At 44.3% G+C, this 25,509-nt stretch overlaps 1 protein-coding gene across 11 annotated transcripts in view; it reads right to left on the reverse strand.

Annotated features, from left to right (window-relative positions):
• Nucleotides 1-2,888: 2,888 nt before the first annotated feature.
• The window catches only part of TEAD1 (TEA domain transcription factor 1), a 261,044-nt gene continuing 238,423 nt past the window's right edge, over nucleotides 2,889-25,509 (reverse strand). For all 11 annotated transcript variants that reach the window (XM_081798577.1, XM_081798579.1, XM_081798570.1 and 8 more), the window contains 3 exons: nucleotides 20,822-20,962; nucleotides 16,305-16,457; nucleotides 2,889-10,574 (listed from right to left, as the gene is read on the reverse strand). In XM_081798577.1, the coding sequence (XP_081654703.1) occupies nucleotides 10,461-10,574; nucleotides 16,305-16,457; nucleotides 20,822-20,962 (408 nt within the window). In that variant the 3' untranslated portion in view covers nucleotides 2,889-10,460. The remainder of the gene's footprint in view (nucleotides 10,575-16,304; nucleotides 16,458-20,821; nucleotides 20,963-25,509) is intronic.

Raw genomic sequence — 25,509 nt, forward strand, 5'->3', positions numbered from 1 at the left:
TAGTTGCCTCCCCAAGATCTGCCCCACCTCATCAAATTACAAGGGTAAAGCCTCAGCATGTCTAGTGGGGGAAATTTGGTCTGTAATTCAGGAGGAAATGGTTCATCACCAAAAATGCAGGATTTGGCTTGTCTGTACTCTTCTTCCCTGTAGAACTGGCAGAACATGCCTGGAAATGAATCTTGAGGACATGAGACTGGGCTAGATTAAGGGGTTTATTGGTATAGGTCACACTCTTCTACAGTTCAGAATTTAATATCCTGGCAAGAACATCTAGAGATGATCCTGGGTCAGCTGGACAGTTCCTTGAGGGTTGGAGGAAACAATGATGTAGAGGAAATGCAGAGGTGCTGGAACTGCCTTGGTACTGAGGCAGAGCTCAGAAAGTTCAGAGGCAACACTTGGCAGGGGAGGTGGCGTAGGGTGGTGGTTGTAATTTAAGACCAGAACACCTACCCCCTGTCTATGTGCCCCAGAAGGCCAAGAAAATAGTCCCTTCACTAAAATAGCAAATGCACTAAAGAATAGGGCATATGCATTGCTAAGAAACTCAGGGCAGCCTGCAAGCCAAGGTTGATGGCAGGAGATACTGATACAGAATTGGGTTCCCTTGTGTGAATGGAGGGAAGATTCTGGAACAGCAGAGACCAAGTGGCAGGAATTAGCTGTCAGAGGCAAAGCAGTAGTTACCATAATAGGCAGCAAGGGATGGAAACCAAGGAGCCTGGCCCCACAGGGATCTGTGAAGATGGCTAGTGGACCATGGCAAGATAGGGACAAGACAGGTGGGCAGCCATCAATGGTGTTGCTTGACTCTATTAGTCATAAAATAGCAAGATTAGGTGAGAAGATGTCAGCTGCTGCAATGAAAAATCACTATCCATCACTCATCCTTTCCAGATCTAAGCCTGTTCTTAGACCCATAACCTATTGATCAAAGGGAAGGCTGGGATACTTGAGGAAGAATGCTATGATGCCACATCAAGGACATCAAAGAAATAGATAGCCATTTGCTAGAGTACCTACGTACTGGGGGATGGGAAACAGACATTTTTTAGGACCTGGATTTTTTGGCTTAGAATGGGAGTTGGCAAAACATTTTTACTGTAAAGAGCCACGCAGCAATCCATTATTTTGGGCTTTGTAAGCTACAGGGTCTGTTACAACTAATGAACTACGCCATTGTAGCATGAAAGCAGCCATGACAGCAAGTAAATAGTAAGGGCTAGTAGTGTGTTTTAATAAAACTTTATTTGCAAAAACAAATAGCAGGCCAGATTTGGCCCACAGACTATAATTTCAAAACCCCTGGCCTTGAATGCAGTCAATTTTCATAAAAATTCAGTGTGTGCTTGGAAATAATGTATAGGCTCCCAATTGTTGTGTTCATTGCTTTGTATTTTATAAACTAGAACAGCACATTAAATTATGGGGTTCAAATCCCCTATGTCTGACCTGTGTTTTTGTCTGTGTGTTTGGTCTGCTCTACCTATAAATAACCCAATGAGTTTAGTTCTTCAAAAACTTCCTACTATGGAATTTCAAATTTTGCTTTATAAATTTGAACCTGTGTTATTAGGTGCATATAAGTTTAGAGACCTTATTTTTCCTGGGTAATTAAAACTTGTATCATCTTGAAATAATCCCCATGAGCTCTAGTAATATTTTTTTCCTTGAGCTATACTAGTGCGAAAATAATATAGCTACATCAGCTTTCGTTTTACAGTATATTTTTCATCCTTTGTTTTCAACCTTTCTATGCCTTTACATTCTAGTTGCCTTTACATCCTTATCAGCACAGAACACAACTTATCAGTCTGAGCTTCTTGTGAGCCAAAGCAAATAGGAGAATGTTTACTTTAAAAAAAAAAATGCAGTCAGGTTGCTGGTAGCCAATTTGCTAGTTAAAACAACCTAGATATATCTGACATATAGGATATTAAACAGAACAAAGGTGTCTTTAAAGGCAGTTTAAAAACCCCTAAGGCTTCACAGGCTTACACAACATTGTTTGGGTTTTTTTAAATTGGAATTTTATCATTGCTCACTGACGGCCTAACAACAGCAGCTAATTTGGCTTTCCATAAGCAATAGCTATGTTTATTCATCTACTGCAACAGTAAGGCAGAAAGAAATGACCAGGGGTTCACAGCAAAGTTGCTTGATCCCTCAACTGACTAGAGGCCTTTATTTATCCTCCCCTTTGCTCTTTAAATCCCTTTACTCAGTGATATTTACCTAGTGTGTCTCCCCATCTTTGCTGAACTTAAGTTGACTGGAACCACAGGCACGAACAAAACATGTTTTTAATGTATTAAAGCACCTTGTTTTCGAGGAGGAGGGGTAGGGCAAGAGGTGCCATACAACCAGTGGTAGAACTAGAACTGCAAGGCAGGCGGTATTACCACCTCTCAATTCTTGTCACTAGCTTTCATGATTTGAACAAAGGCTTAACTTCTCTGGGCCTCAATTTCTTTATTGGAAAATAGGAAATGACTCCTGTATTAAGAGAATGTGGTTTAGAGAAAACAGTGACTCTAACAGTGCCTGATATACATTAGGGCCTCAACAAGGTGTGGACAAGAGGTGACCTATTTAAGGCTCCACCACTCACCAGTCATCACTGGATGATCCATCTTTTCTGAGCCTCGGTTGGGGGTAATAATATCACCGTCTTTGGGACTATTGTAAGAATCAAAGGAAACAATATATCCACATTGTATCAACACACTTGGCCAGTGCCCAGCACACAGTAAGCACCTAGTGAATCAAAGGCTTTCTTATGCAGGGCTGTGCTGCACACACCTGAATCATGAACCCCACAGTTCACCCACAACACATAATCACGTGTTATTTTCAACAACATACACTTTTGCAGATAAAAAAGGTAACCCACACTTTCATTTTCTTTATTTTTCATTGATACCGTATGAATACAAAGTTTCTAGAAAGCTACAAAATGTCTACCACTTTATCAAGAAGGCATCAAAATGTGTCACTTTGCAAAGACATGAAAACACCTGCAGGAACTGACACAAAAATAGCATTTTTAGAGTGATGAAATAATTGCACTTAACTGTCATGGATATTAAAGTTATCACACATATGTACCGCGAAAGCTAGAATACATTTTTTTTTTTTTTACAAAGCACTTTATAAAAAAATTCTCTGCACACAAACCCTATAATTTTCATATAACTATCATACTAAAGATAAATTCACTTTAAAGCCAACACTTAGAACATTTTTAAACAAAAAGGTACCAGTACCTAAACACGGACATTAACAAATACAAGAATACTGTACTGCCAAGAGGTTTAACCAAATGCCTTTTGAAAGTTTCTGCAAATAGTTTAAGAAAACGTGTGTGAGAATTCGCCCCCCACCCCCATCTCTCCAATCTACCGAGAGGAACCTTATCACCCGGGGGCAGGTTCCGGAGCCCCCGCCCAGCTGCAGTACAATATCAAAGCGACCACTGACCAGATGAAGCGCTTACGTCACAAGCCCATAGTATACACGGGACACAAAGACACCGACTGTGAGAATCCCATTAAGTCATTTAGAACGTGAACAAACACATGTGGCAAAACCAATTTACATAAAATTTAAGCATATTAAAGAATTAAAGGCTATTCGGGTTTCTTTTTTAAATGTTACAAAATTTTTTTGTTGTTTTTCAGGCACGTACTGTTTTTTTTTTTCTTTTTTTTTTTTTCCTCTTTCCTTATCTGCAGGCTAGAGCCTATTGACAAAGGCCTACAGAGTGAATCTTTCAAGGAGGTAACAGGGAGATGTATTTTTTTTTAAAGAAGTGCAGTTAATATCTAATTTACACAAACTAATCACAGAAAATGACTGATCCAAAAAAAATAATAATAATAAAATAAGAGACTGGTTTCCAATTGATTTATGCCTAGATTCTGTCAGCCTCTCTCAGAGACAGGGGAAGGGAAAACCATCTCATAATGGAAGGCAGACAAAAGAGTCTACCTGAGAGAGGTGGAATCTCCTAGAATCTGACCCCATTTAATGAGGAACACGAGGGGACATAAATGCCATTTCAAATAAACTAAAATGATGTAGTGTGGCATACGACTGACTCAATGCAAATTCACAAAGAATAAAACAAGCTACAGCCTTAGGAAGTAGGACAATAAATACCAATATTTCATCTTAGTTAATGGTGCATGACTTCAGCGAAACTATCCTTGCAAATGCAGTAAATTTTAAACACAAAACCTTCATTCTTAACAATAGAAGCAATGAGTTTATGAGAGAAAACTATTGCTAAACAAAGCACAGTAACAGCTGAAAAGAGAAGCAGGAAAACAAGCATTTGATTAATTTCTTTCCAGGGGTGGTTCAGTACTGACAGGGAGGGCTGAACTCAAGCGACTGACTATCGCTCGTGTTAGCTCATTTTCCTTTTCATCATTTGACTGTTTTTGTGTTTTTTTTTCTTGTAGAAATTTCTATAAATACTCACAACTTGGTGTGGGTAGAAATCACTCCTGAAATTTCAGAGCCCAGACAGGGTAATCTTAAAGACACCAGGGAGAGACGAAAGAACATACGCATTAAGAGTTCAGAGGCTAACTTTCAAAGATGTCTAATGTCATTGTGAAGTCTATATCGGTAAAGAACATTTTTTTTTTCTCCTGGCTTTTGTTTGGCTGGTGTTTTTGCCTTCTGGTCCTTTCCATGCCTCTTCCTTACCTCTATCAGTATTCCCCATCTCTACAAGGTTTTAATAAAAGCCAACACGGACTCTAAAGGGTTGCCCTTTTGAGGGCTGGAACATTCTTTAAAAATGCCGAATTGTGAATGGTGCTCTTTGGAAGTTTCTCATAGCACATTCGTACACAACACTCAGAGTCAACATTTCCGCCGTAAGAAGAACACTTCAACTGTAATGACCCTAACTCATTTTTGTTCTGCACTCGCATCTCGGTTCGAGGCTTCCAACTTCCAGAGTGGTATCACTGCGTAGACCAGAGAAGTGCGCGCTGTCGTCTGAATGGGAAAGAAAGCCTCCACAGAGACTGAACACGAACACGAGGGGAGGGACAAATCTGTCCACCGGCCGAAAGTCTGTCGTTTGCGTGGCAGTCCCCTCACGCGGACGCAGGGCTGGGTGACGGGCCAAGAGGACGCCCGGGGTCGCGGACACACACACACACACACAACAGTTCCTGGGGTCCCTCCTGCCGCTGCTACTGCTGAGCGCCAGATGGTGGCGGCAGGTAGGGTCCGCGTCGCGCCCTTGTGGACAGAGGCCTGTGGCTGGTTACTCATCCTGGTAAACCAAAGGCATTACGGTGATCTCAGAATATTTTTGGTCTCTCTACAAATTATCGTTATATGGTAGCACTTTTCTAAGCTGGAATCTCAAACCAAAGGCACTTCCATGCTAGAGCGCAGAAGATTCATAAATAGCTAAGTATTTGGTCATGAATTGAAAAGGCAACTTTAAAAGTACAATTTGCTTTTCATAGTAAACTACGAAGTTGGAAAACCTTCCGTTTTGGTATATACATTTGAGAGTGCGGTCAAAGAACCGACTCGTGTTCAGTTTCCGATTTTAGACCAAGTGGTCAGTGTCCTATAGAACCGGAGGAAAAAAATGGGCTTACAAAAGAGAAATGAGAACAATTTTTGCCTGTGCGGTTTCAAATACGGGGCCAATTAGTAAATGGACGCAGAGGGCTAGGTATGACTAGGTAATCACTAAGGCACTGCTTACTGGAACGCTTTGGCAGCTCTGAATTTAAAACTCCCTAAAAAAGTAACAGTAGTAAGAGAAATGCTTCCAGCTTACAAAAGGGCTCACAGTTCTGAGGCAGCCTTTTGCACTGCACACCCTACACGCAACGTCTCAAAGATTTAAGGCTTTTCAGAAATGACAGGTGCAGGGCTTTGCCACAGAAACATCAACAGAAAGAAAGAAGCAATGCAGACATATGCTCTCAGTGTCACAGGTGTGAACGCCAACACACAGAATCGGTTCCACCCTTCGTGAGGACAGGTGTAGGGTACCAGACAGAGCATATACAAACTTAGACAAATCATGTGTACCTGGTTTGTAAGATTGACTGTCATCTCAGACGATTTAAATAATTTATGGTTGTACAAAAACAGACTGCTAAAGCCACTACAGAATTGAGACCTAAAGAAGACTTGGGTTGAAGTCATCTGGGGACTTCTCACACCAAGTGCTGGGAATGGGGGCTGCTTTTTGGCTGGTCTGAGTGTGGGACAGGGCGGCTGGGTTGCCTAGCAGATAAAAATTAGACTCGGAGTCTGTGGCAGGTGCATTGTCCTCAGGGTAAGCGAAAAGGCTCATCAGCTTTCGTATCTGCTTGTGGCTGCCTCACGTAGCTCCAACCAGACCAGAGGCTCCGTGGGGGAAGCAGCGTCAGCATCGGGGCGATGCCGTGCTCTGGCTGAGGGGGTTCTTAGTGCCCCCCTCTCTTCTGCACTGAGCCTGTGCACACCTTCGTAGGGATCTTTGAAGCATGAGCACCAAAGAGGAACAACTTGCACTGGGAGAGGCCAAGGATTAAGTGGCGAGGTCCCAGAGCCTCACCCCGGTTGTGTCACTGACCAGCTGGGTGACTCTGGGCAAGTCACCTCCCCTCTGGGCCTCAACTTCCTCATCTGCTAAATGAAGGAGGGTAGTTTGTGCTCTCTTTTAGCTCAACAAAGAAATATCTATCAGCCCGCTGCCAGAACTGGTCCCTCTCGCCTCCATCCTTAAAGATGCGGTGTTCCAAAGGCTTCCATAAATTCTAAAAACAGCACTGAGCGTAGGGCAGAAAGCAGAAGACCGGAGTAAGTTTACCGAAATGATGAAAGCTTTGATCGTGAGACCCAGATGCTTATGAGAATCGTGAATGTAGCTGGGATTTCTTTTAAAGCTGGTAAACTAAGGAATAAAGATCAAATCACAGATACACCTTAACATGATTATGGGGATGATGGTGACCAGCTCTTCCCCACATCCCCGGGGATGAATGAAGGAATCCTCTGTAGCCAGACAGACTCTGCCGTGAAAGAAGCTCCGAAGGGGAGGAGACCGGGACATAATGTCATTTGAGGAATATTCCTACCTGCCTCTTCACAACCTGAAACAAGGCTCCAGGACAGCAGCTTTCTTGGAGCAAAACGGAAGGGAACAAGAAAATCTCAAATATGGTATTTGTGACCTCTAAGATCTAGGGCAGTGGTTCTCAACTGGGGGTGATACTGGGCTCCATGGGACCTGTGGTAATGTCTGGAGATAGTCTGGGTTGTGGCACCAGCAGGGAGGGCATGGGGGAGCCCATGGGGACGCTACGCAGGATCGTCCCGCAGAACAAAGAACTGCTCCCAACTTGTCAACAGTGTCGAGGCTGAGAACCCCTGACTTAGAGTAGCATAAACCTGGGATTCCAGAACCTGTTCTGAAGAAGTCCTGATAGTAATTTTAGGTCTCTTGCTAAGATGGAAACGAATGCCTACTGACCAGAGTCCAGTTCTCCAGCTCTCTCCTGTGTCGGCTACGGAAGATGGGCCTCCACACTCCCCAATAAAAGTACGAGATGCCCCTGACTCAAGGCTGGTAATGCAGGGTCGCCAGGAGATCCGGCACCCAAAAGAAAGCTATAAAAGCTGTAAGGACAGAGGCCTGGAAAGCCTTCTTTATGGTTCTGGGAAGCTTGACAGCTGAAGGGAGAAGACTGCGACAAAGGAGGAAAGACCACAGACAGACTTGGATTAGGTGGTGCAACACGAACCCCACCCCAGCACCTAACTTGGCAGAGACAGAGAGAGGGCCAAGGGTTTGGGTAACTGGATCAGTGGTTAAGATAGGGAAAATATCCGCCCTGGAGAAAGTTTTAGAAGAACAAGATGAGAAGTAAAATTTTTAAGGCTCTTAGAAATGTTTTTAAGAGCAAAAAGCAATCCTCCAGGTTGTTCACGTAAATGCCCCAAACTCAGCTCCGAAGGCATTTGGGGGAGGAGGGCACAGCCTGCCTCCGTGGGCTCAGCAGACCAGGGTATGCCCTTCCCTGTAGCCAACAGAACCAACCCTCCAGCTGCTCTTCTTGGGTCTATTTGTGCTTTGAAAAGTAAATCCCAAGAGTCCTCCTGGCAGACAGAAGAGCCCCATTCCTCTGTGGGAATGTGAATCAGATACTTCTCTCGCTGAAGTTCTGGCTGGCTCTGGCCATAGAAGATCCTTTACCCCCCTTCATAGGGTCCTGGCCCTGGGAGAGTGGGGTTTCCATTGAGGAAAGACGCGGGAGACAGGAGTGAAAGAAACATCCCTAGGAGGGGTGCCCAGGAGAAGTCATTAAGTATGATGACCACGGAAGAAGCTTCAGTGCCTGGGCGGAAGGCCAGATGGAAGGGCAGACAACTAGGGCAATCCTTCAAAGGCCCCCTTAGAGTCAGAGAATAAATGTTAGTTTCTTTATGGAGGGAAGACAGACATCAGCCTACTGGTTCATAAGGGGGGTGTGCGTTCCAAGTGGGAGAAGTTTTGCACTTTCTCCTCTGGTCCTTCCAGGAACCAGTGGCATGAGTTTGGGAGAGGTTAGGCTCCGTCCAGTGGCCTCCTGTCTGCCACAAGCCAGCCACACCCTCGTGGCCCGACCGCCAGACACTCTAATCAATATCCAAGCAGGGTCAGAGCAGGTGGTTGGGACAGGGAAGCGGGTAAGTTACTTGGATGTGAAAGAACACGGCATTTCTTTTCTGGCTTGATGAAAAAGCCACGATAGGCTTCACAACTTACAAAACTTATTTCATGTTCTATTGTGTTGACCTATTCCTGGCAATTATAAAAATGTCACTTTCCTCTGGGAAGCTGGGGAGTATAACCCTGTCTCCCTCCCAATGAAGCACTTATGGAAATAACCCAAGACACGTGGCCACTTCAAACCAACTCTGCCTGGGCAATGCTTTGGAATATTTGGGTTGGAAAGTTGAATTTCTTCTGGGAAGAGAACCTTCCAGATGAGTCTGTCTGAAAAAAGTCAGAGAGAGTACCGGGCCTCTCAAACCTCAGTCAAACAAGTACTGTGACTTATTGAGAGATGTTGAGCAAACAGATGTCCTTTGAGAATATATTTAGATCTATGGACACAGGTTGAGATATACATACGTATCAGCACCTAGCAAACTGATGACACTGAATAGATGTTCAATAAATATGTGTTTAACAACTATGTGTGTATATGTGTGTGGATGTGTACATGAACACACATGTACACACATAGTTATAGCAGGTTAATATGCACACTGGTTCACCAGAAAGAATTCATCCACAGGCTGGTGAGGATGCTTGCAATTTTCCGGGGAGCAGAGATGCTAAAACTGATGAGCCTTTTACTTGTTTGGTTGATGAAATTTCTCCCAGCCACAGGATTTTTCTCTACTTTGCAGCTCACAGTGCAGTATTCATGCCAATTTTAAATTTTTGTTATTAAATTTCAGTGGTTCAAACATTTACTCATCTTAGTAAAAAATTTGGTTGTCCAGAGACAATGTAACTGCACACACAAGACTATAAACATTGTACGTTTAGATTTTCAGTATTTATCTACTTATTGCAAAAAGAGCCATCTTTTTTTTTTCATTAAATAATCATCACATTAGTACAATACAATTTTATATTTTTTAAATATACTATATATGTTAAGGATAAGGGGTGAAGTTTTCTTCCTTTGTAATACCTGTTCAAGAGTTTAATGGATTAAGAGATTAGTTTTCACGTTGAGGAAAAAAAAAAAGTATAAATTTGTCTCATTAGAATATTTCTACCAAGCATTTAAGGCTATATTTTAACATTTGGTTTCAAAAAGAAAGAAAAGTTTCATTTAAAAAATAATTTAGTGAATTACATTCTTTCATAACTTCCACCCTAATTAGTTACAAAGATAAGTCTAAAGATTCTTAGTTTTGTGTACTAATTTACATTTACATTTAAAGATTAATTTTACTTGTATCTTAAGACAAGAATTTTACGTTGGGGAAAAAAAAAAAAACAGAACTAAATACATTTGTATAAAGGCTGTAAATGCCCCATGGCAAATGCTCTGTTTCAAAATTTTTTTTTCCTACCACAATTAGAAACGGGTCTCTGCAGACAGAGGAGACCCAGGTTCTTAAGGGTCACCTTTTCCCGAGGAATTGTGGGCTGCGGATGTGAAGAACACATAGAAACCACTCAGATTTCTCTTTTTACAACTGTACCAGAACTTCACAGCTATAATGATAGTATGAACACATGAAAAAAATAATGACTTCACTCAAACAGGATTTAGAAAAAGTCAGGGTGTCCTCAGGGCCAGGGCACACCCCTCTGTGGCGAGGTTTACAGTCAGTCATTCAATAATGGAGAGAGTGTGTGTGTGCGCACATGGGTGTGTGTGTGTGTGTATATACAGATATCTATATATAAATAACCATGTTCAGTCCTTTACAAGCCTGTAAATATGATGTTGTGCTCCATGTTCACTATTTGAAACTTCAAATACACAGGCCATGCAGAGGAGAGTTTCTTGTGTATCCCTGTTTGTTACCACCTGTTAAAAAAAAAAAAAGTATATATATATATACACACATACACAGAGAGAGAGAAAACACCACGCGGATGAAAACACAGTCCATCTGTGCTATGGCAACTAGGAGTTGCTTGGAGAAGGACAGGCTCAAGTCCAGCAGAGAGACTACCACAGACGTCCCAGCCTCACGCTGCCCCCCTCCAGCACAAACTCAGGATAATTATGGGTCTGACCTGAATCCTAGCTGAACTTAGTTACCATGTGTAAGAAATACCTCATGGACAGGGTCTCACCCATAATGCGAGGCCACAAGAATTAGTGTGGGTTTTTTGGGAGGGTCGATTTCTTTACAACGAAGACCATTTTCTAGAATTCTGTCTCACGAGACAGTTGTTTATCCTAGGAATTGCTTCCTGTCTTATTCCTAAACTTTTTCCTAGATTTGTTTCACAACAGCCCACGAGAGACGGGAGCCCCATGAATACAGCTCAGCATTGTTAACCAGCCGGGCTGGGGCTCAGTAACATGGACGCTGAGTAGTAGAATCATGTCAAATGATCCCTCTTTCCATTTACACAGGCTTTACCTTTCGAAATGTACTCTGAAACATTCATCTGCTTCCCCTCTTGGTTCAAGTCACTGGACTCCAGCTCTCTCCTCCTCGTGCCTGTGGCCTTAGCCTACATTCTTATCTTGAGCGACCAGATCTGACCCAGGTCTCCACTGGACCCCGCCTGCTTCCCAGAGCCGTTCTCAAAAGGAACTTTCTAAAAACAAATCTAGCCCAACTTCCCAACAGCTTCCGTGATGCTGTTACGTGTGTGTTTTGTTTGAAGACAGCTCAGTGTCTTCAAACACTGTGAATCTGAGGGCTTAGTCCTGCACCTCGGGCGGGGTGGGGCCTGCTCCCGACTCTGTCGGCTGTCTCACCCATTGTGTTTCCCTTACCCTCAAGGCATCGGAGGGTGTGGTCCCTGACTGAAGAATAAAAACTCACACACTTATAATTTTCCCATCAGGGCACACAGTACGCCTGTAACTACACTTAGATTTGTGTGATTTTTTTCTTTAATGCCCATGTCAGTCAGTGGGTTGTAAGTTCCTGAAGAAGGGGGACCACGTTTCCTAGTAACTAGCCTGACACACAACAGTTGTTTAATAAGTATGTGCCGAATGAAGGACAAGGGACATAACAGCCAACATGTAAGTGACCACATATAGCCTGCATCTACTCAGTATGAACTGCTTCACATACACCGTCTGGTGTAACATTACAGCAACTCCGTGAGCGGGTGTCCTGTTAGCTGCCCTCTGACAGAGAGGGAGGCCGGGGAGTGGACTGAAGGTTATACAACGGAGAAATGCAGATCTGACTTCAAAGACCGTTTTTCCTACCCATGAAGCCATGCGGCTCCAGACAAATGAATGGATATAGTAATAGATTATCTACATTTTTTTCCTGGGTCATAAAGATTTGATTGAACACTGGTACCCACCTGCTTTCCTTCCTAGTCTTAATTCCTGCCCCTTCCCTCACAGATCGAAGACTCCAAGCATGCCGGCCTTCCGTCCCGGAAATCTCTCTCCCTCTCTCCCCATATGCAAAGAAATGCCCTGTCATGCTGCTTCTACCTCCGGCAGTTCTGGAATCCATCCCCTCCTCCACCGCCACAGCCCAGGGTACCAGCGAAGCCCCCGACTCCCCCACCACAAGCCGCCCTGTCTCATCCTGCTCCCGTCGGTACGTAGCGGCCGCAACAACCCTGTGAGCACCACAACTCTGACAACAACGCCCTCTTGCTTAAAAACCCTGATGGCCTGTATTCAACTTCCTAACTCTCAAGCCTGCAAGGCCCAGGAGCCCTGACCCCGTCTGGCTGCTCCTACAGCCAGCTACCCGCTCCTTGCCCTCCTCTCTCTCTCTCTCTCTCCATGCCAGCCACACCACCCTATTTCCAGTCCTCCCACCTGCCCACCCACCTGCGGTACTTTTCTCTGCCCTCCCCGCCCAGTCATCTGGCAGGGATGCCTCCACTGTTTCTTCCTTAGAGAAGCCTTCTCTGACCTCCCTCCTTGGCTCAGATACTCCTGGGACATGCTCTCGTGGCACCATGTACCGCCCTCTGCCAGCCACCAGCCACCGTTTCTTTTTGTGATTGCTTGAGGAACGCCTGCCTCCCTCAGGAGCCTCCAGGATGGCTGCCCCCCACCCCCATCTAGTTCACATCCCAGCACCTGACACTTAAGTACACACCCGTGGAAGGGCCCTCTTCTTGGTAAATCTGAAAAATGTCTGTTTATCTATCAAGGCAACTTAAACGTCAGCTTTGAACATGCCTGAGGATGCCCCCACCTCAATCCAACTTACAGGTACCTGCTCAGGTAGTTCAACTACCCTGGATGTCCAGGTGTCTGTTTCTCAAGGATACCACAGCCATGCATCTTACAAATGTATTGTAACCATTTCTTCACCTGCCTCTTTCCCCCGAGCAGGCCAAGATTTGCTATGGGATAGGCAATGTGTTTTATCTGCATTTACTCTGGCAGCGACTATAATCTCTCCATAGTTTAGCTGAATGAACGCAAATATTCTCAATAACCTTTGAGGTGGAGCGTCAAGACCTGAGCGTTTTGTTTGTAAATGGAGGAGGAAACTGAGTTTAGAGACTTTAAGTGACTTACCCAAACCAAGGTCATAAAGCAGAGTTGGGTCTTAAACCCCAGTCTTCTGATTCCATGATCATGAAATATCCTGCGAAGTGTCTTTCCTATCCTTTTAAGTCTTCATTTATTTCTGTCCCTAGCTCTGTGACCTCAGGGAGGTCTAATATTCCTTATCCGTAAAATGGGAATAAATATGACCTCACACTTCTGCAGTGAGAATTTCATAATATCACATTTACTAAAGATTTAGCACTGTGCCTGGAACCTCTATGATTTACCTTATTTTCTTGTAAGCTTTCTAGGAAAGAATATGTCCTATTTATCTTCTTCCCTTTTAGGCTCCAGGCCCAACATGGGGCTTGAATTCACGACCCTGAGATCAAGAGTCGCCTGCTCTAGCGACTAAGGCAGCCAGGTGCCCTAAGTATGTCCTAGACTTCATGAGTAAGATTCAAAAGGAGAAAAGAAAAAAAAATGTTTCTAGTAGCCTGTATGTATGTCTGAATGCAACCTCCAAAGAGGACAGGAATACTTGGCCTGTAATTCAGCGACTCCCCCTCGGCCTGTCTGGATACTGTTACTAAGGCCCTGCATTTACAGGTTCACCTCAACTTCTGTATCATCCTGATGAAATCAGAGTTTAGCTCACCGACCAGTAAGGTCTGGAAGTGATCTTGCTGACACAGGCTTTGTAATCCAATCCCTAGTAAAATGCCTGCAACTACGTCCAGCAGCTGCCATTCCAACCGTGTTCGCACACCCTGCCCCTGAGGAAGAGCTGAAAAGTACTATTTCTCCTTTATCAACGAGACGATTTCATTCTCATAATCCAGGAGTGCTGGTTTAATTTCAGCTTTTCTAAAAGCTAAAATATTATTTCCAGCCGATACTTATTGACAGCCACTAATTCTTCATAGCAAAGGAATTTCTCTGGTTGCTTAATGATACATTTTGGAATTAATGCTCTCTGGACATCTAAGCTGCTTGAAGTCACATGTTCTGAAAGAGCACTACTGATTTCATTTCATGGGTTTTGTGGCTAAAGAGACGCTTTGAATTTCTTCCAGGCCTTCTTTTCCGTGGCTATGCTCTGTGAGGTAGGGTTAGGGACTGAGGGCATAGTCCTTAAGGTGCTGAAACAGACTCAGAACTGGTTTGTAAGGACAGCTAAGACTGCTTCCACGAGAGGTGGGCTGGCCATTCACTCAGAGAGTTTGGGTTCATTCCCAAGGCTATTAACTGTCCACACCCAGGTACGATCCACTCACCCTCCGCCCATCTGAGCATGAGAGCCACCTGTTCCTAACTAGCAACAGAAAGCAGCTGTAGGTCAGGTACCCGCCAGTGCCCCAAACCGTGAACTGCTCAATTTTCACTAACGACCATTACAGAACAAGACATTAATCAATAATAGTTAGCAAAGAACAGGTTTTCCAAAGTTTCCCCCAGATGGCTAGTTTCTCATGGACAGGCCAGAGAATCCACTGAGATTCTCTCTCAGGAATAAATGAAAATTACGTGCAAGATTATCTTTCGGACAACTGTATGCCCATCACATGTCTGTGAACTCCTGAGACTCCCTGCAGCTCATTTAGCCGTCCCCTGTGGCAGTGGGCCTCCACTACCCGGGGAGCTGTAAAAATAAGACAAAAACCATGATGCTGGGTGGGCCCCACCCCCTAGGATTCTGATTTTACCTCTTTCAGCTGGGGCCCAGGCCCCAGAATTTTTAAAAGCTTCCTGGGTGAATCTGATATGCAGAAAGGATTTTAAGTTTTAAAGTTTTATTTATTCAGTTTTTATACTTTTGTGAGAAAACTGGCTCCCAAGGGCTCTTGAAAGTTAAAAATGAAGGAATTTCATGAGCTGGACAACCCACTGGTACCTTGAAATTGACCACGGAGGGTGTATTTATACCATGGAAGTGGGCGAACGCTAATAAATCAGGGTTTTGTGGGGATGTTGGGGGATAGCCTTTTTTTTTTTTAAGTAGCACACCACTGATGGTGAACTCTAGTCTCAATGGATCTAAAACCTCTGGGTAAAGAACTTCTGCTCTAAGTATTCTAGTTCTTAGTCCTAGTAACAGAATAACAAAGCAAGGCTTCAGAGGGCTGAATATTTGACCATGATACTGTCTTGTGCCCCTTTTAGCAAAACTGTTTCTAAGTTTTGTTTTGGCATTTTTCCTTCGGTTAAATCAAGGAATGTTAATTTTTTTCAAAAATGAGCCTTATGAAACCCATTACTGCATATTTTATAGGCAGATTTTTGAAGACATCACTGTTCTTATGACCTTCCCAAGTCTCCAAATGAAGCCCCCATGAGAAATTTGTTTTAAAGTTAAGTATGAGGGGACCGTCCCCCACTCCGCAGCATTGCCCAGGGGAACCGGAAACTTCTCCCATCGTGGACCCTGAGCACCAACCACTGCTTATACTTTCCCTTCAGCTGTCCAAGTTTTGACCATACTTCAGCCTATGAAGGGTATTTCCTGATCATGACATTCTATTTTAATTTCTATTTCTCGTGGTGCTGAGGGTTTGTATTTTACTATCTTAATGTGCGTTACTTCTTATAAGGCCTGGCAGTCCTTCGTGAAATGAGTCAAGGTTTATGAAGTGTGAACCCACTGACTCAGTCTGTGCCTCATCTGTGATTTGCAGACTCTGTTGCTGGGACCCAGGCGTGGCCGACACTGGAACGACATAGGGAAATTCAAACATACGTGCCTGGCTTCTATCCTCAGAGTCCCTGATCTCGTTGATCTAGGACTGCAGCCTTGGTGTCAGGCTTTCAAAAGTTCTTAAGTATTTTGAAAGTTCTCCATGCCTTTCTAACACGCAGCTGAATTTACCCACTTGAATTCCAGTTTTCCCGAGCTTAGAAAAGCTTAGTCCCACAAGATGAGAGCCTGTCTCTTCTACAGACTTGAGCCCAAATAGAGCCCAAGCTTGCCCTGGGCGCTGTGGATTCAAATGGTGACCGACTGACAGCCTGCTCAGCACCCCTACCCCGCCACCTTCCTGTCCCCTTCCCCTCCAGCCTCAGACTGCGTCTGCCACAAGAAGAGGCAAAAACAGTTACCAATAAAATTGTGAAGTTTTCCAAAACACTGTTCATCATATATTTCTCTGGTAAGTGTTTGAGCTTGTGGATGAAGTTTATCATATATTCACACATCGGGGAGCGGTTTATTCGGTACACAAATCGGCCGTTCTCGAACCTTGCATACTCCGTCTGTGAGGGAAAAAGGAATTGAGCACGTTTACACTTCTGATTCCAAAATACATGAAAAAGCTATTGCTGTCTGCAAAAGCATTTTTCCTTTTTCAACAGGAGTGTAGATGCTGTACTATTTACATAGTTTACTTAATTTAAAAGAAATCCTATCTCCAAACTTAATGGCATACTCAGAAATCCATTATTTTTCTGGAAACCTAAAAAAAAAAGAGTGGAAACAGGATAGCTTTAAAGAGGGTTGTCTAGGTCAGAAAGAAAAGAAAGAAAAGGTCAGAAAGAAATATAATCACCTACTTAGTGATTTTCTGCCTGGAAATCTGGGGGAGCAAGGCCCAGCCAATTACAATTCTTCAAAGAGCCCAGAGAAAATCCTCCTCCACCATTATAAAGGTCTCACAGGCCAACGACCAATGCAGTTAATTTCTCTACCTCAGGAAAAACGACTTCACACTGATCACGAGCTCCTGACTGTGAGTTATTTATGTCTTTAATAAACAAGGAAAAGAAAGAAAATACTCGTATTGAAGATCCGACTGAAGCACTCAGAAATAAGAAACACCCCTAGATAGCCCTGGATCAAAGAAGAATTAAAAAGGAAATTACAAACTATCTCAAGAGTAATGAAAAGGAAAATACTTGACATCAAAACTTAGGCGACCTGATGGAACTGTACTTGGAGGAAACTTAATGATGCAGCTTCATGAGTTCATCATTAAAGGTAAAAAATTACAGAACTAAACCATGTCTGAAATTTAAAACAACCCCCCCTCCCCAAAATAAACCCAAGTCACAAAGAAACCAAAGGAAACCAGGAATAGGAAATTAATAAAGATAAAAGCTCAAATCGATGTTAAGAGAAATAAAATATGTGGGCAGAATAAATTAAAAAACTGGTTCTTTAAAAAGTCAAAACAAAATCAAGCCTTCACAAGCTTAAGAGAGAAAAGAGACAAAACCACAATTACAGTAGAGATTGGAAGATCTGTAAAAGGTTACTTCACATAACTCTAAGGCAAAAAAGCCTAGAGGAGAAGATGATTTCCCAGCAAAGTATGAATTACTAATACTGACCATGAAGGAGAAAACTCTAGTAGGTCCATTACAGCAGAAATGACCAAAAAATTTTTCAGAGACTCACCACAAAAAAGGTACAAAGACCAAATTGTTTCATTGCTGAGTTTTATGCAACTCTAGAAGAATAATTACTCTCACTGTTACGCAAACGACGCCAGACCATAGGAAAAGGTAGGTGTCTCAATTCTTTTTATGAAATTGATGGACATAAAGAGATTAGAGAAAGGAACAGACTAATATCACTTAGGAGATGCAAAAATCTTACGTAGAATAGCGAAGAGAATACATCACTTTGTCCAAAGCAGGACTTTCTTCAGGAATGAACTCGTGATGCCCACGAACTGGGAGAAAAATCATACTAAGAGATGCTGAAAAGGCATTTGATAAAATATCGGAGCTGTTACTAACAAAAACCCTAGGTACAATGGGAATAGAAAGAAAGCACTTAAATATAAAATAAAGACCATTTATAAAATCCAACAGTAAGTATATATAACCCGAAATGGCGAAACTCCAAAGCCAACTCTATGGGCAGCAGTTACTACTCATTCTCCTACTTTTTTTCATGACAGTGTTGGAGGTTTTAGCAAATGGAAAGAGGTGAGAAAATAACCAAAATAGAAAAGGTGGCAAAAACATTGGAAAAGAAGAGATAAAATAAAGCCTTCTCTTTTTGCTGGTACTATAAAACCATATACATAAAAAAATCTAAGAATCTAGGGGAAAAAGCCACTGGAGATAAATAAGAGAATGTGGCAAGTTGGCCAGATAAAACAAATATAAGCAAAACCCAAGAGCTTTCCTCTCTTCTAGTAATTAAAATCTAGAAATGGGAAATTGCATTAACGAATTACATAATATTTAGAAGTATATTTAACAAAAAAGGGATAAACCTGTATGTGAAAACTACAAAATCTTATTAAGATGGAAATGCAAACAGGTTCTCAGTTGGAAAGATTTAGTATTGGTAATGTATCGATTTATCTCAAAATAATGTCTAAATCTAGTACAATTCCAACTAGATTGATCAAGCGAGGATTTTGGTTTTCTTTATTTTTTTTTAAGTTATCTCCTTTTTTGGAAGAATAAATGCTGTTTACTAGCCTAGAAAATATATGGAAAACAACAGCCAGATTGACTTGCGTCAGCAGAAGTAAGAATGTGCTATAAAAGCCACTGTAATCAAATCAACATGGGATTGGGACATGTCAAGATAAACAGAGGGGGGAATCAGAGAGACTCCAGGAATGGCTCCCAGAATATGCAGTAACTGAAAGGAGACAGATCTCAGATCTACTCAGTGGGAAAAGGATGAATCATTTAATAAATGGTTTTGACACAAACGCCTGTGTATCTGGAAGAAAACAGGAGCGGACTCCCAATTCACACCAAATGCAGAAGTAGTACATTCTAAGTGAATTAAAAACTTAATTATAAAACTCCACCTGCCACACTCACACTACCTTATCCATGAAAATTCCTGGGACTTCATCAATCAAAGGCAACCTTTTCCCGCTCCTTGAACTTACAGAAGGCTTTTGGCATGTTACTGGAGGACATGACGAAAAAAAGAGTTTGGAATCTGGGAAACTGTTTTGGTGTGTTACTAGAGGACATGACGAAAAAAAGAGTTTGGAATCTGGGAAACTGAGTAACTTGCCCGGTTCGTCTCATCCAGGCAGGAGGTCCAGCTCTGGTGAGCCCTGACAATGTGGCTACTCAGCAGCCATGCCTACCAGGAACATTCCACATTCCCAACCACTGACAGGTAACTGTGCTCCCTCCTTCTCCGAGAATTTGGGAGGTGATCTGGGCTGTAGGCCTCCCAGGCCCATCTCGTAACAAGGCCACCTTCTCACCTACCCTCTCCTTGGGCTTCCCAGACATGCGTTGAGCCGGCTCCCCTCCTCTCACATCCATTTTTGTCCTCTGCTGGTGTCTCCCTTCTACTCATCCCAGGGCTGTGTACTGCTTCCCAAATTTAAACCCTTATTCCTGTGCTGTTGCTACTCTCTCTCTGCACCTAGTTCTCATTCCCATAGCTTTAATGATCCTTAATGTTGAGGATTCCTGATCGGTAGTCTCAGTCTTTACCCGTCCTCCAAATTCTCGTCTTGCATCCAGAATCATCCCCTGACTGTGTGCTCTTGAGCACCTTCCTTCCTTTTCTCTGTTGGTGGCAGCACTGTCCTTGCAAACACAAAACGTGTGACCTCTGACTCTTCCTCCTCATGGGTTTTTAATATCCAGTGAGTTTCTAAGTTCCATTCAAAATGTCTTACTGGATGCCCCCTGCTACCGTTTCAGTGAAGCTCAGGATGCCTAAGCTCCTGTCGACCATCTAGTCCACCCTCTTCTGTCCTCTCTGGCTAGCATCACCTCCTCAACACCATTCTCGGGAGGCCCAGCCTGTGCTCAGGAAGCTACAAGGGCCTCCAGCACCCCAGGGCCTCACTGTTCAGCCCCAAGTCTTAAAATCCACACACTCGCTCCCGCCCTCCTCCCCAGCCCCTCCTCTCTTCTCTCTCTCTCTCTCTCTCTCGCTACGGCACCAAGTCTGCCACACTCAGGCTAGGCTCTGGGACCTGCAAGCTCCAGGACCACCGTGAACCAGAGCTGCTCACTGAACACAGATTGACTAGAGGATGGGCAGAAGACACTGGAAAATTCAACTTACATGGAAAGTTAACTGCAAAACATTATTCACACCAAGCAACCCACCCTGGTAAAAAGAACATGCGTTTTTTGACAGGGAGGGAGGCCATGAAATATAAAAACTATGTATAGGTATTTGACCCCAGTATGTGCTGTCATCTGTTTAAAAGGATTAAAGGAGTGGAAATGGCAAAAGTACCACCACCATTTGAGGTGTCAGGTTTTACAGAAGGCAGGTGCCAATCAGCTGAATCCCACCTCGGCTGTTCTCTACAACGCCTGCAAGTGCTCTTGGACCTGGGGGTGGGGAGGGCACCATCCGGTGGGTGGCAGGGTCTGTGTGTACCCGCTTCCACAGCGGGCACCCCATGACACCTCGGGCCAGACTGAACGCTGCTGGCCGCACAAGGCAGGGAGACCAGTCAGGGAAGCCTGGCATGGGGCTTCCTCCCTGCCTTCTTCCAGTCGCTTTCAGACCGTTCTGTCGTCTCAAAAGTAACAGGGGAAAGCGGTGGGAGAAAGGGAGAGGAGGAGATGCCAAAAAGGTAAAACTCTCCGCCCCCATATAAAGTCGAAAGGAAGGCGACAGTCTGCCCCTGAATGAGGACTTCGGGGGACAGAGGCCTACTTACCTCTACTTTTTCTACTACTTGCTTCCCAAATGAGCATACTTTGGTGGAACAGGTGACTGTCATATTTTCAGAACTTTCATACTGACTGGTTACACCGTAAAAAGCCCCGGCATCGTCCTGAATACTGCAGTTTAGGTCGGCCTGTTGGGAAGGAAACGGAGGTGGGGGTTATCCTCTTGTGGCCGGAGTCATGGCAGCGACCGACCGGTGAGCGGCAGGCTAGGACGTCCGACCGCTCAGGCCGAGGGGAGGGCAGGCGTGGCTCGAGGAGGCGGTGAGGTGATGCTCATCCAGAAACAAGTTCCATGGCCCACTGGTCACTTTCTGAAGAGCACGCTAACTCCAGCAGTCTCCCCTTGAACAATGGCAATGTGATGCACACCTACTTCAGTTTGCTTTCTTGTGTTCAGTATAGAATAATACTGTACCCTTGTTAGAAAAGATCCGTGAGGCCTCTGCAATGTGTGCAGAAAGCAGTATATGAATGGGGTTCATAGTCACTAATCTGTAGATATATTTAAAGATTATTTATTTATTTGAGAGAGAGAGGAGAGTGGAGGGAGGGGGAGAGGGAGAGGGAGAGAATCTCAAGCAGACTCCGTGATGAGCGCAGAGCCTGACGTGGGGCTCTGTCCCACGACCCTAAGATCACAACCTGAGCCGAAATCAGGAGTCAGTCGCTTAACCGACTGAGCCACCCAGGCGCCCTAATCTGTAGATATACTTAAAAGAACGGGAGATCTAGAGCTGACGGGCCATTTGTTATAGATGTAAAAACAGAAACTTTTCATTACAAATTACAGCATCCAGAAGGGAAATGGTTCCTAGTAAAGACTGGCTTATAAAGATGCTAAATAATTCATATTTCCCACTCATTTAAGGTATCTGATGATTACCTACTATGTGAGGTTCATGCTAAACACTATATAGGACTACAAACGGGAGCTATGTACCTAAAATAGCGATAACAGAGATAGAAACAGTACCACGTCAAAGGTGCTCAGAGTCCAGACAATGGAAGGCATGCTTTTAGCCAGAGGTATTACTTACGGGATGGTTACGATGTGCAGAGATGGGCTGAGGGGACCCTGGGGGCAGAAGGGGCCTCAGGTGCCTCCTTCCAGCGGCAGCGCAAGGACTGAGGCCACTAGGAAAAGTGAGTTTGGAAATGCAGCCCGGACCCAGGTTGTGGAGGGCTGGAAAAGGGGTGTGGATTGCATGCTGCAGGAAATGGGGACTCTCGGGAAGTTCTGGCACAAGGAGGTGAGGTGATAGGAGTTGTGTTTCAGAGGTAGAGGTCTCAATGTGGGAGAGCGTCCACTGCAGAGGGAGGCTGGGAGGCCACGGCAGTGGCCGGACCCCTGATGGATGGCTCCCTCCTCTCCAACACCTACCAACCTGCTCTCGCACACCAGGCACTGGGTGTGGAGCCCGGGGTCAGAGTGAGCAAGACTTGGGCCAGTCCCTACTGCCATGAGCTCGCAATTGAGTAGGAAGGACATCACCATAGGGATGAGCACTCCTGAAAGAGGCAGAAAGGGCCATGAGAACCAACCTTGGGGTCGGGGAAGCTTTCAAGGATGAGGCAGCTCAGATCCAAAGGAAGGAGCACTGACTGAGGCAGGTGGACGTGCCCTGAGTGTGTATAAAGGGCACATAACCAGAAACGAGGCCAAGAAAAGGCTGGGATCAGGGGAGCAGGTGAGAGAGGGTGGCAGGAGAGGCAGGAGGGTTTGGGTCTTATATCCTAAAACCAAGGCATAGATCTGCATTCCTAAGACGCACCGTGAGCACAGCCTGGAGATGACTCTGGAAGAGCTCACAGGCAGACAGGTCAGGAGGTCAAGAGAGCAGTCCAGACAAGGGCCAGTGTCTGTATCGCCGTGGGGACTGGAGGGGGACAGGGGGATCTGCCACACGATCGAGGCCACAGTTTGTGAGGTCTGGCACATTCTGACCAGCTGATCTTAAAACCTTGATGTGCGGGGCGCCTGGGTGGCTCAGATGGTTAAGCGTCTGCCTTCGGCTCAGGTCATGATCTCGGGGTCCTGGGATCGAGTCCCGCATCGGGCTCCCTGCTCCTTGGGAGCCTGCTTCTCCCTCTGCCTCTCTCTCTCTCTCTCTCTGTCTCTCATGAATAAATAAATAAAATCTTAAAAAAAAAAAAAAACAAAAACCTTGATGTGCACTAGCCACTAGGAAGACCTGAGTCATCCTATATATATTTTTAATAAGGATCTGCATTTGAATTTCCTTCTTGAATCGAGTATCAAGAAAACGTCCCTTTTCTGAGGCAAAACTTCCCACTTTCTGGCTTCAAATAAAAAGAACCATAGGCTTGGGCGCCTGGGTGGCTCAGTTGGTTAAGTGACTGCCTTCGGCTCAGAAGGAGTCCCTGATCCTGGAGTCCCTGGTTCGAGTCCCGCATCGGGCTCCCTGCTCGGCGGGGAGTCTGCTTCTCCCTCTGACCCTCCCCCCTCTCATGTGCTTGCTCTCTCTCATTCTCTCTCTCTCAAATAAATAAATAAAAAAAGAACCATAGGCTTTATATTCCCCCTTTGCCAAGAAATTCAAAGCTAAATTCAGTGCTCAACTACAGTAATTACCTATCCCAGGTACTTCTAATAGCTACTAACAACCGGTGTACAGCTCCTTCTACTGGATTACAATCTGCTTTTACTTGTCCTTGTCCACTTTTATATTGCCCATAAAGGTAGTAACACTCCCTCACATTTTGCTTTTTGGAATTTTATGGGGCACCCATTGTAAATAAATAAAAATACCTAGGTGTACATTCTTCTCACATTTGAAGGTTTGATGTCGGCTCTGTGAAGAGCAGGGCAGCAAGAAATGATGATGTCTGAGCCTGACTGCGATCTGTACCTGACCTCCCTGGGGTCTACTGAGCTCCAGCTGCCAGAGGTTACCCATGTGTCCTCCATGCACAGGAATTCTGGACTCTGACCCCGCATTATGTCCAGCTTTCCAGGGCAGCCACCACCTGGCGTGCACTCAAAGTGGACCTCCAAGGGGCACCTGGGTGGCTCAGTCAGTTAAGCATCCGACTCTTGGTTTCGGCTCAGGTGGTGATCTCAGGGTCGTGGGACTGAGACCCGTGTTGGGCTCCATGCTCAGTGTTGAGTCTGCTTAAAATTCTTTCTCTCCTCTCCCTTTGTGCCCCGCCCCGTGTTTGCTCTCTCTCAAATAAATCTTAAAAAAAAAAAAAAAAAAGTGGGCTTTCAAGAACCACTGCTTTGTTCTGCCACCAGCCGAGAACACGTGGCTCTGAGAAGCAGCTCAGGTACTTTTCGGTGGTGAGATTTATGCTCTCATAATGGTGGTATAGCTTGTGCCAACAAGTTTTTGTTTTTTCGTTTTAAACTAAAAACACACATGTGGTAAGTAAAAAAAAAAAATCGAACTGGAAAAAGAGTATACATTTTATTTCTACCCCTGAACTTGCTAACCTCCCTACTGGTGACCCATGTTTACTGTTTCTCAAGTGCCCTTTTGGAGATAGTTAGCACTTAGATACACAAGCATCTACATCCCCTCTTTTTTGCACAAAAAGTGGCACTCTTCGAAACCTTGCTTTAAAATAGAATATATAGATATTATATAGCCTATATTTAGATATAGAGATATAGATATATAGCTACATCCTAGAACTCATATTGTACTGATATGGAGTATCAGTTTTGAAAGGAACAGCCATTTAAAAACCTAGGTAGTCCCACATTTTAGTGGCTTCATGCTATTCCATGACACAGATGCACCCTAATAATTACCATGTGCTCTACTGATGAACATTTCGGTGCTTCCCAACATGCATGCAATAATGAGTTTAGGTGCAGCAGGAAAGGTGCATTAAGGTCCTGGGATCGAGCCCCACATCGGGCTCCCTGCTCCGCGGGAAGCCTGCTTCTCCCTCTCCCACTCCCCCTGCTTGTGTTCCCTCTCTCGCTGTCTCTCTCTCTGTTAATTAAATAAATAAAATCTTTAAAAAAAAAATACTTCTACTTTTCCTTTTTCTCAACTTTAAAAAGTTTCCAGCTTTGAAAGGGTTTTAATGGGCTATAAATAAACGGAGAGTGAATATTTTAACAAACTCATTATTTTTGATACATCCAAGTTATTTTGAAAGCCTGGTGAACATTTAAAAGCAGTCTGGTGTTGGACGCCGCGGCGCCGCCCGCCGCGGCGTGCTGGTGATGGGTATTGAGGAGGGCACGTTCTGCATGGAGCACTGGGTGTTATGCACAAACAATGAATCATGGAACAATGCATCTAAAACTAATGATGTAATGTATGGGGATTAACATAACAATAAAAAAATTAAAAAAAAAAGCAGTCTGGTGTTTCTGGTGTGAGTGGGGCGGGAAGGAGCATGGGGGGGCGGGGGGAGTCAGGGGGAGAGGCAACAGAACAGGCTACTTCTTTTAAACCACCGACCTCCACTTATGTCAGTGATATAACCAGGAGGGAGGTTTCTTCAGAACGGCACCTCAGGTCCCTAGGCACAATGCTTTCTTGTTTGCCCTTTTTTCAAATGCTCCATTTTTTCCTTTATTCAGTTCGGTGACATTAACAACGTAAACTAACTCGGACACTTAAACCCCGAAGCAAGCACAGAAGTGAACAGACAAGATCATCCGTCCCTATACACAATCAGAAAATGTTAATGAAGC

This window comes from Leptonychotes weddellii, chromosome 11 (assembly GCF_054177405.1).
Source record: "Leptonychotes weddellii isolate Sample4059 chromosome 11, ASM5417740v2, whole genome shotgun sequence".
In the NCBI taxonomy this organism is placed as follows: domain Eukaryota; kingdom Metazoa; phylum Chordata; class Mammalia; order Carnivora; family Phocidae; genus Leptonychotes; species Leptonychotes weddellii.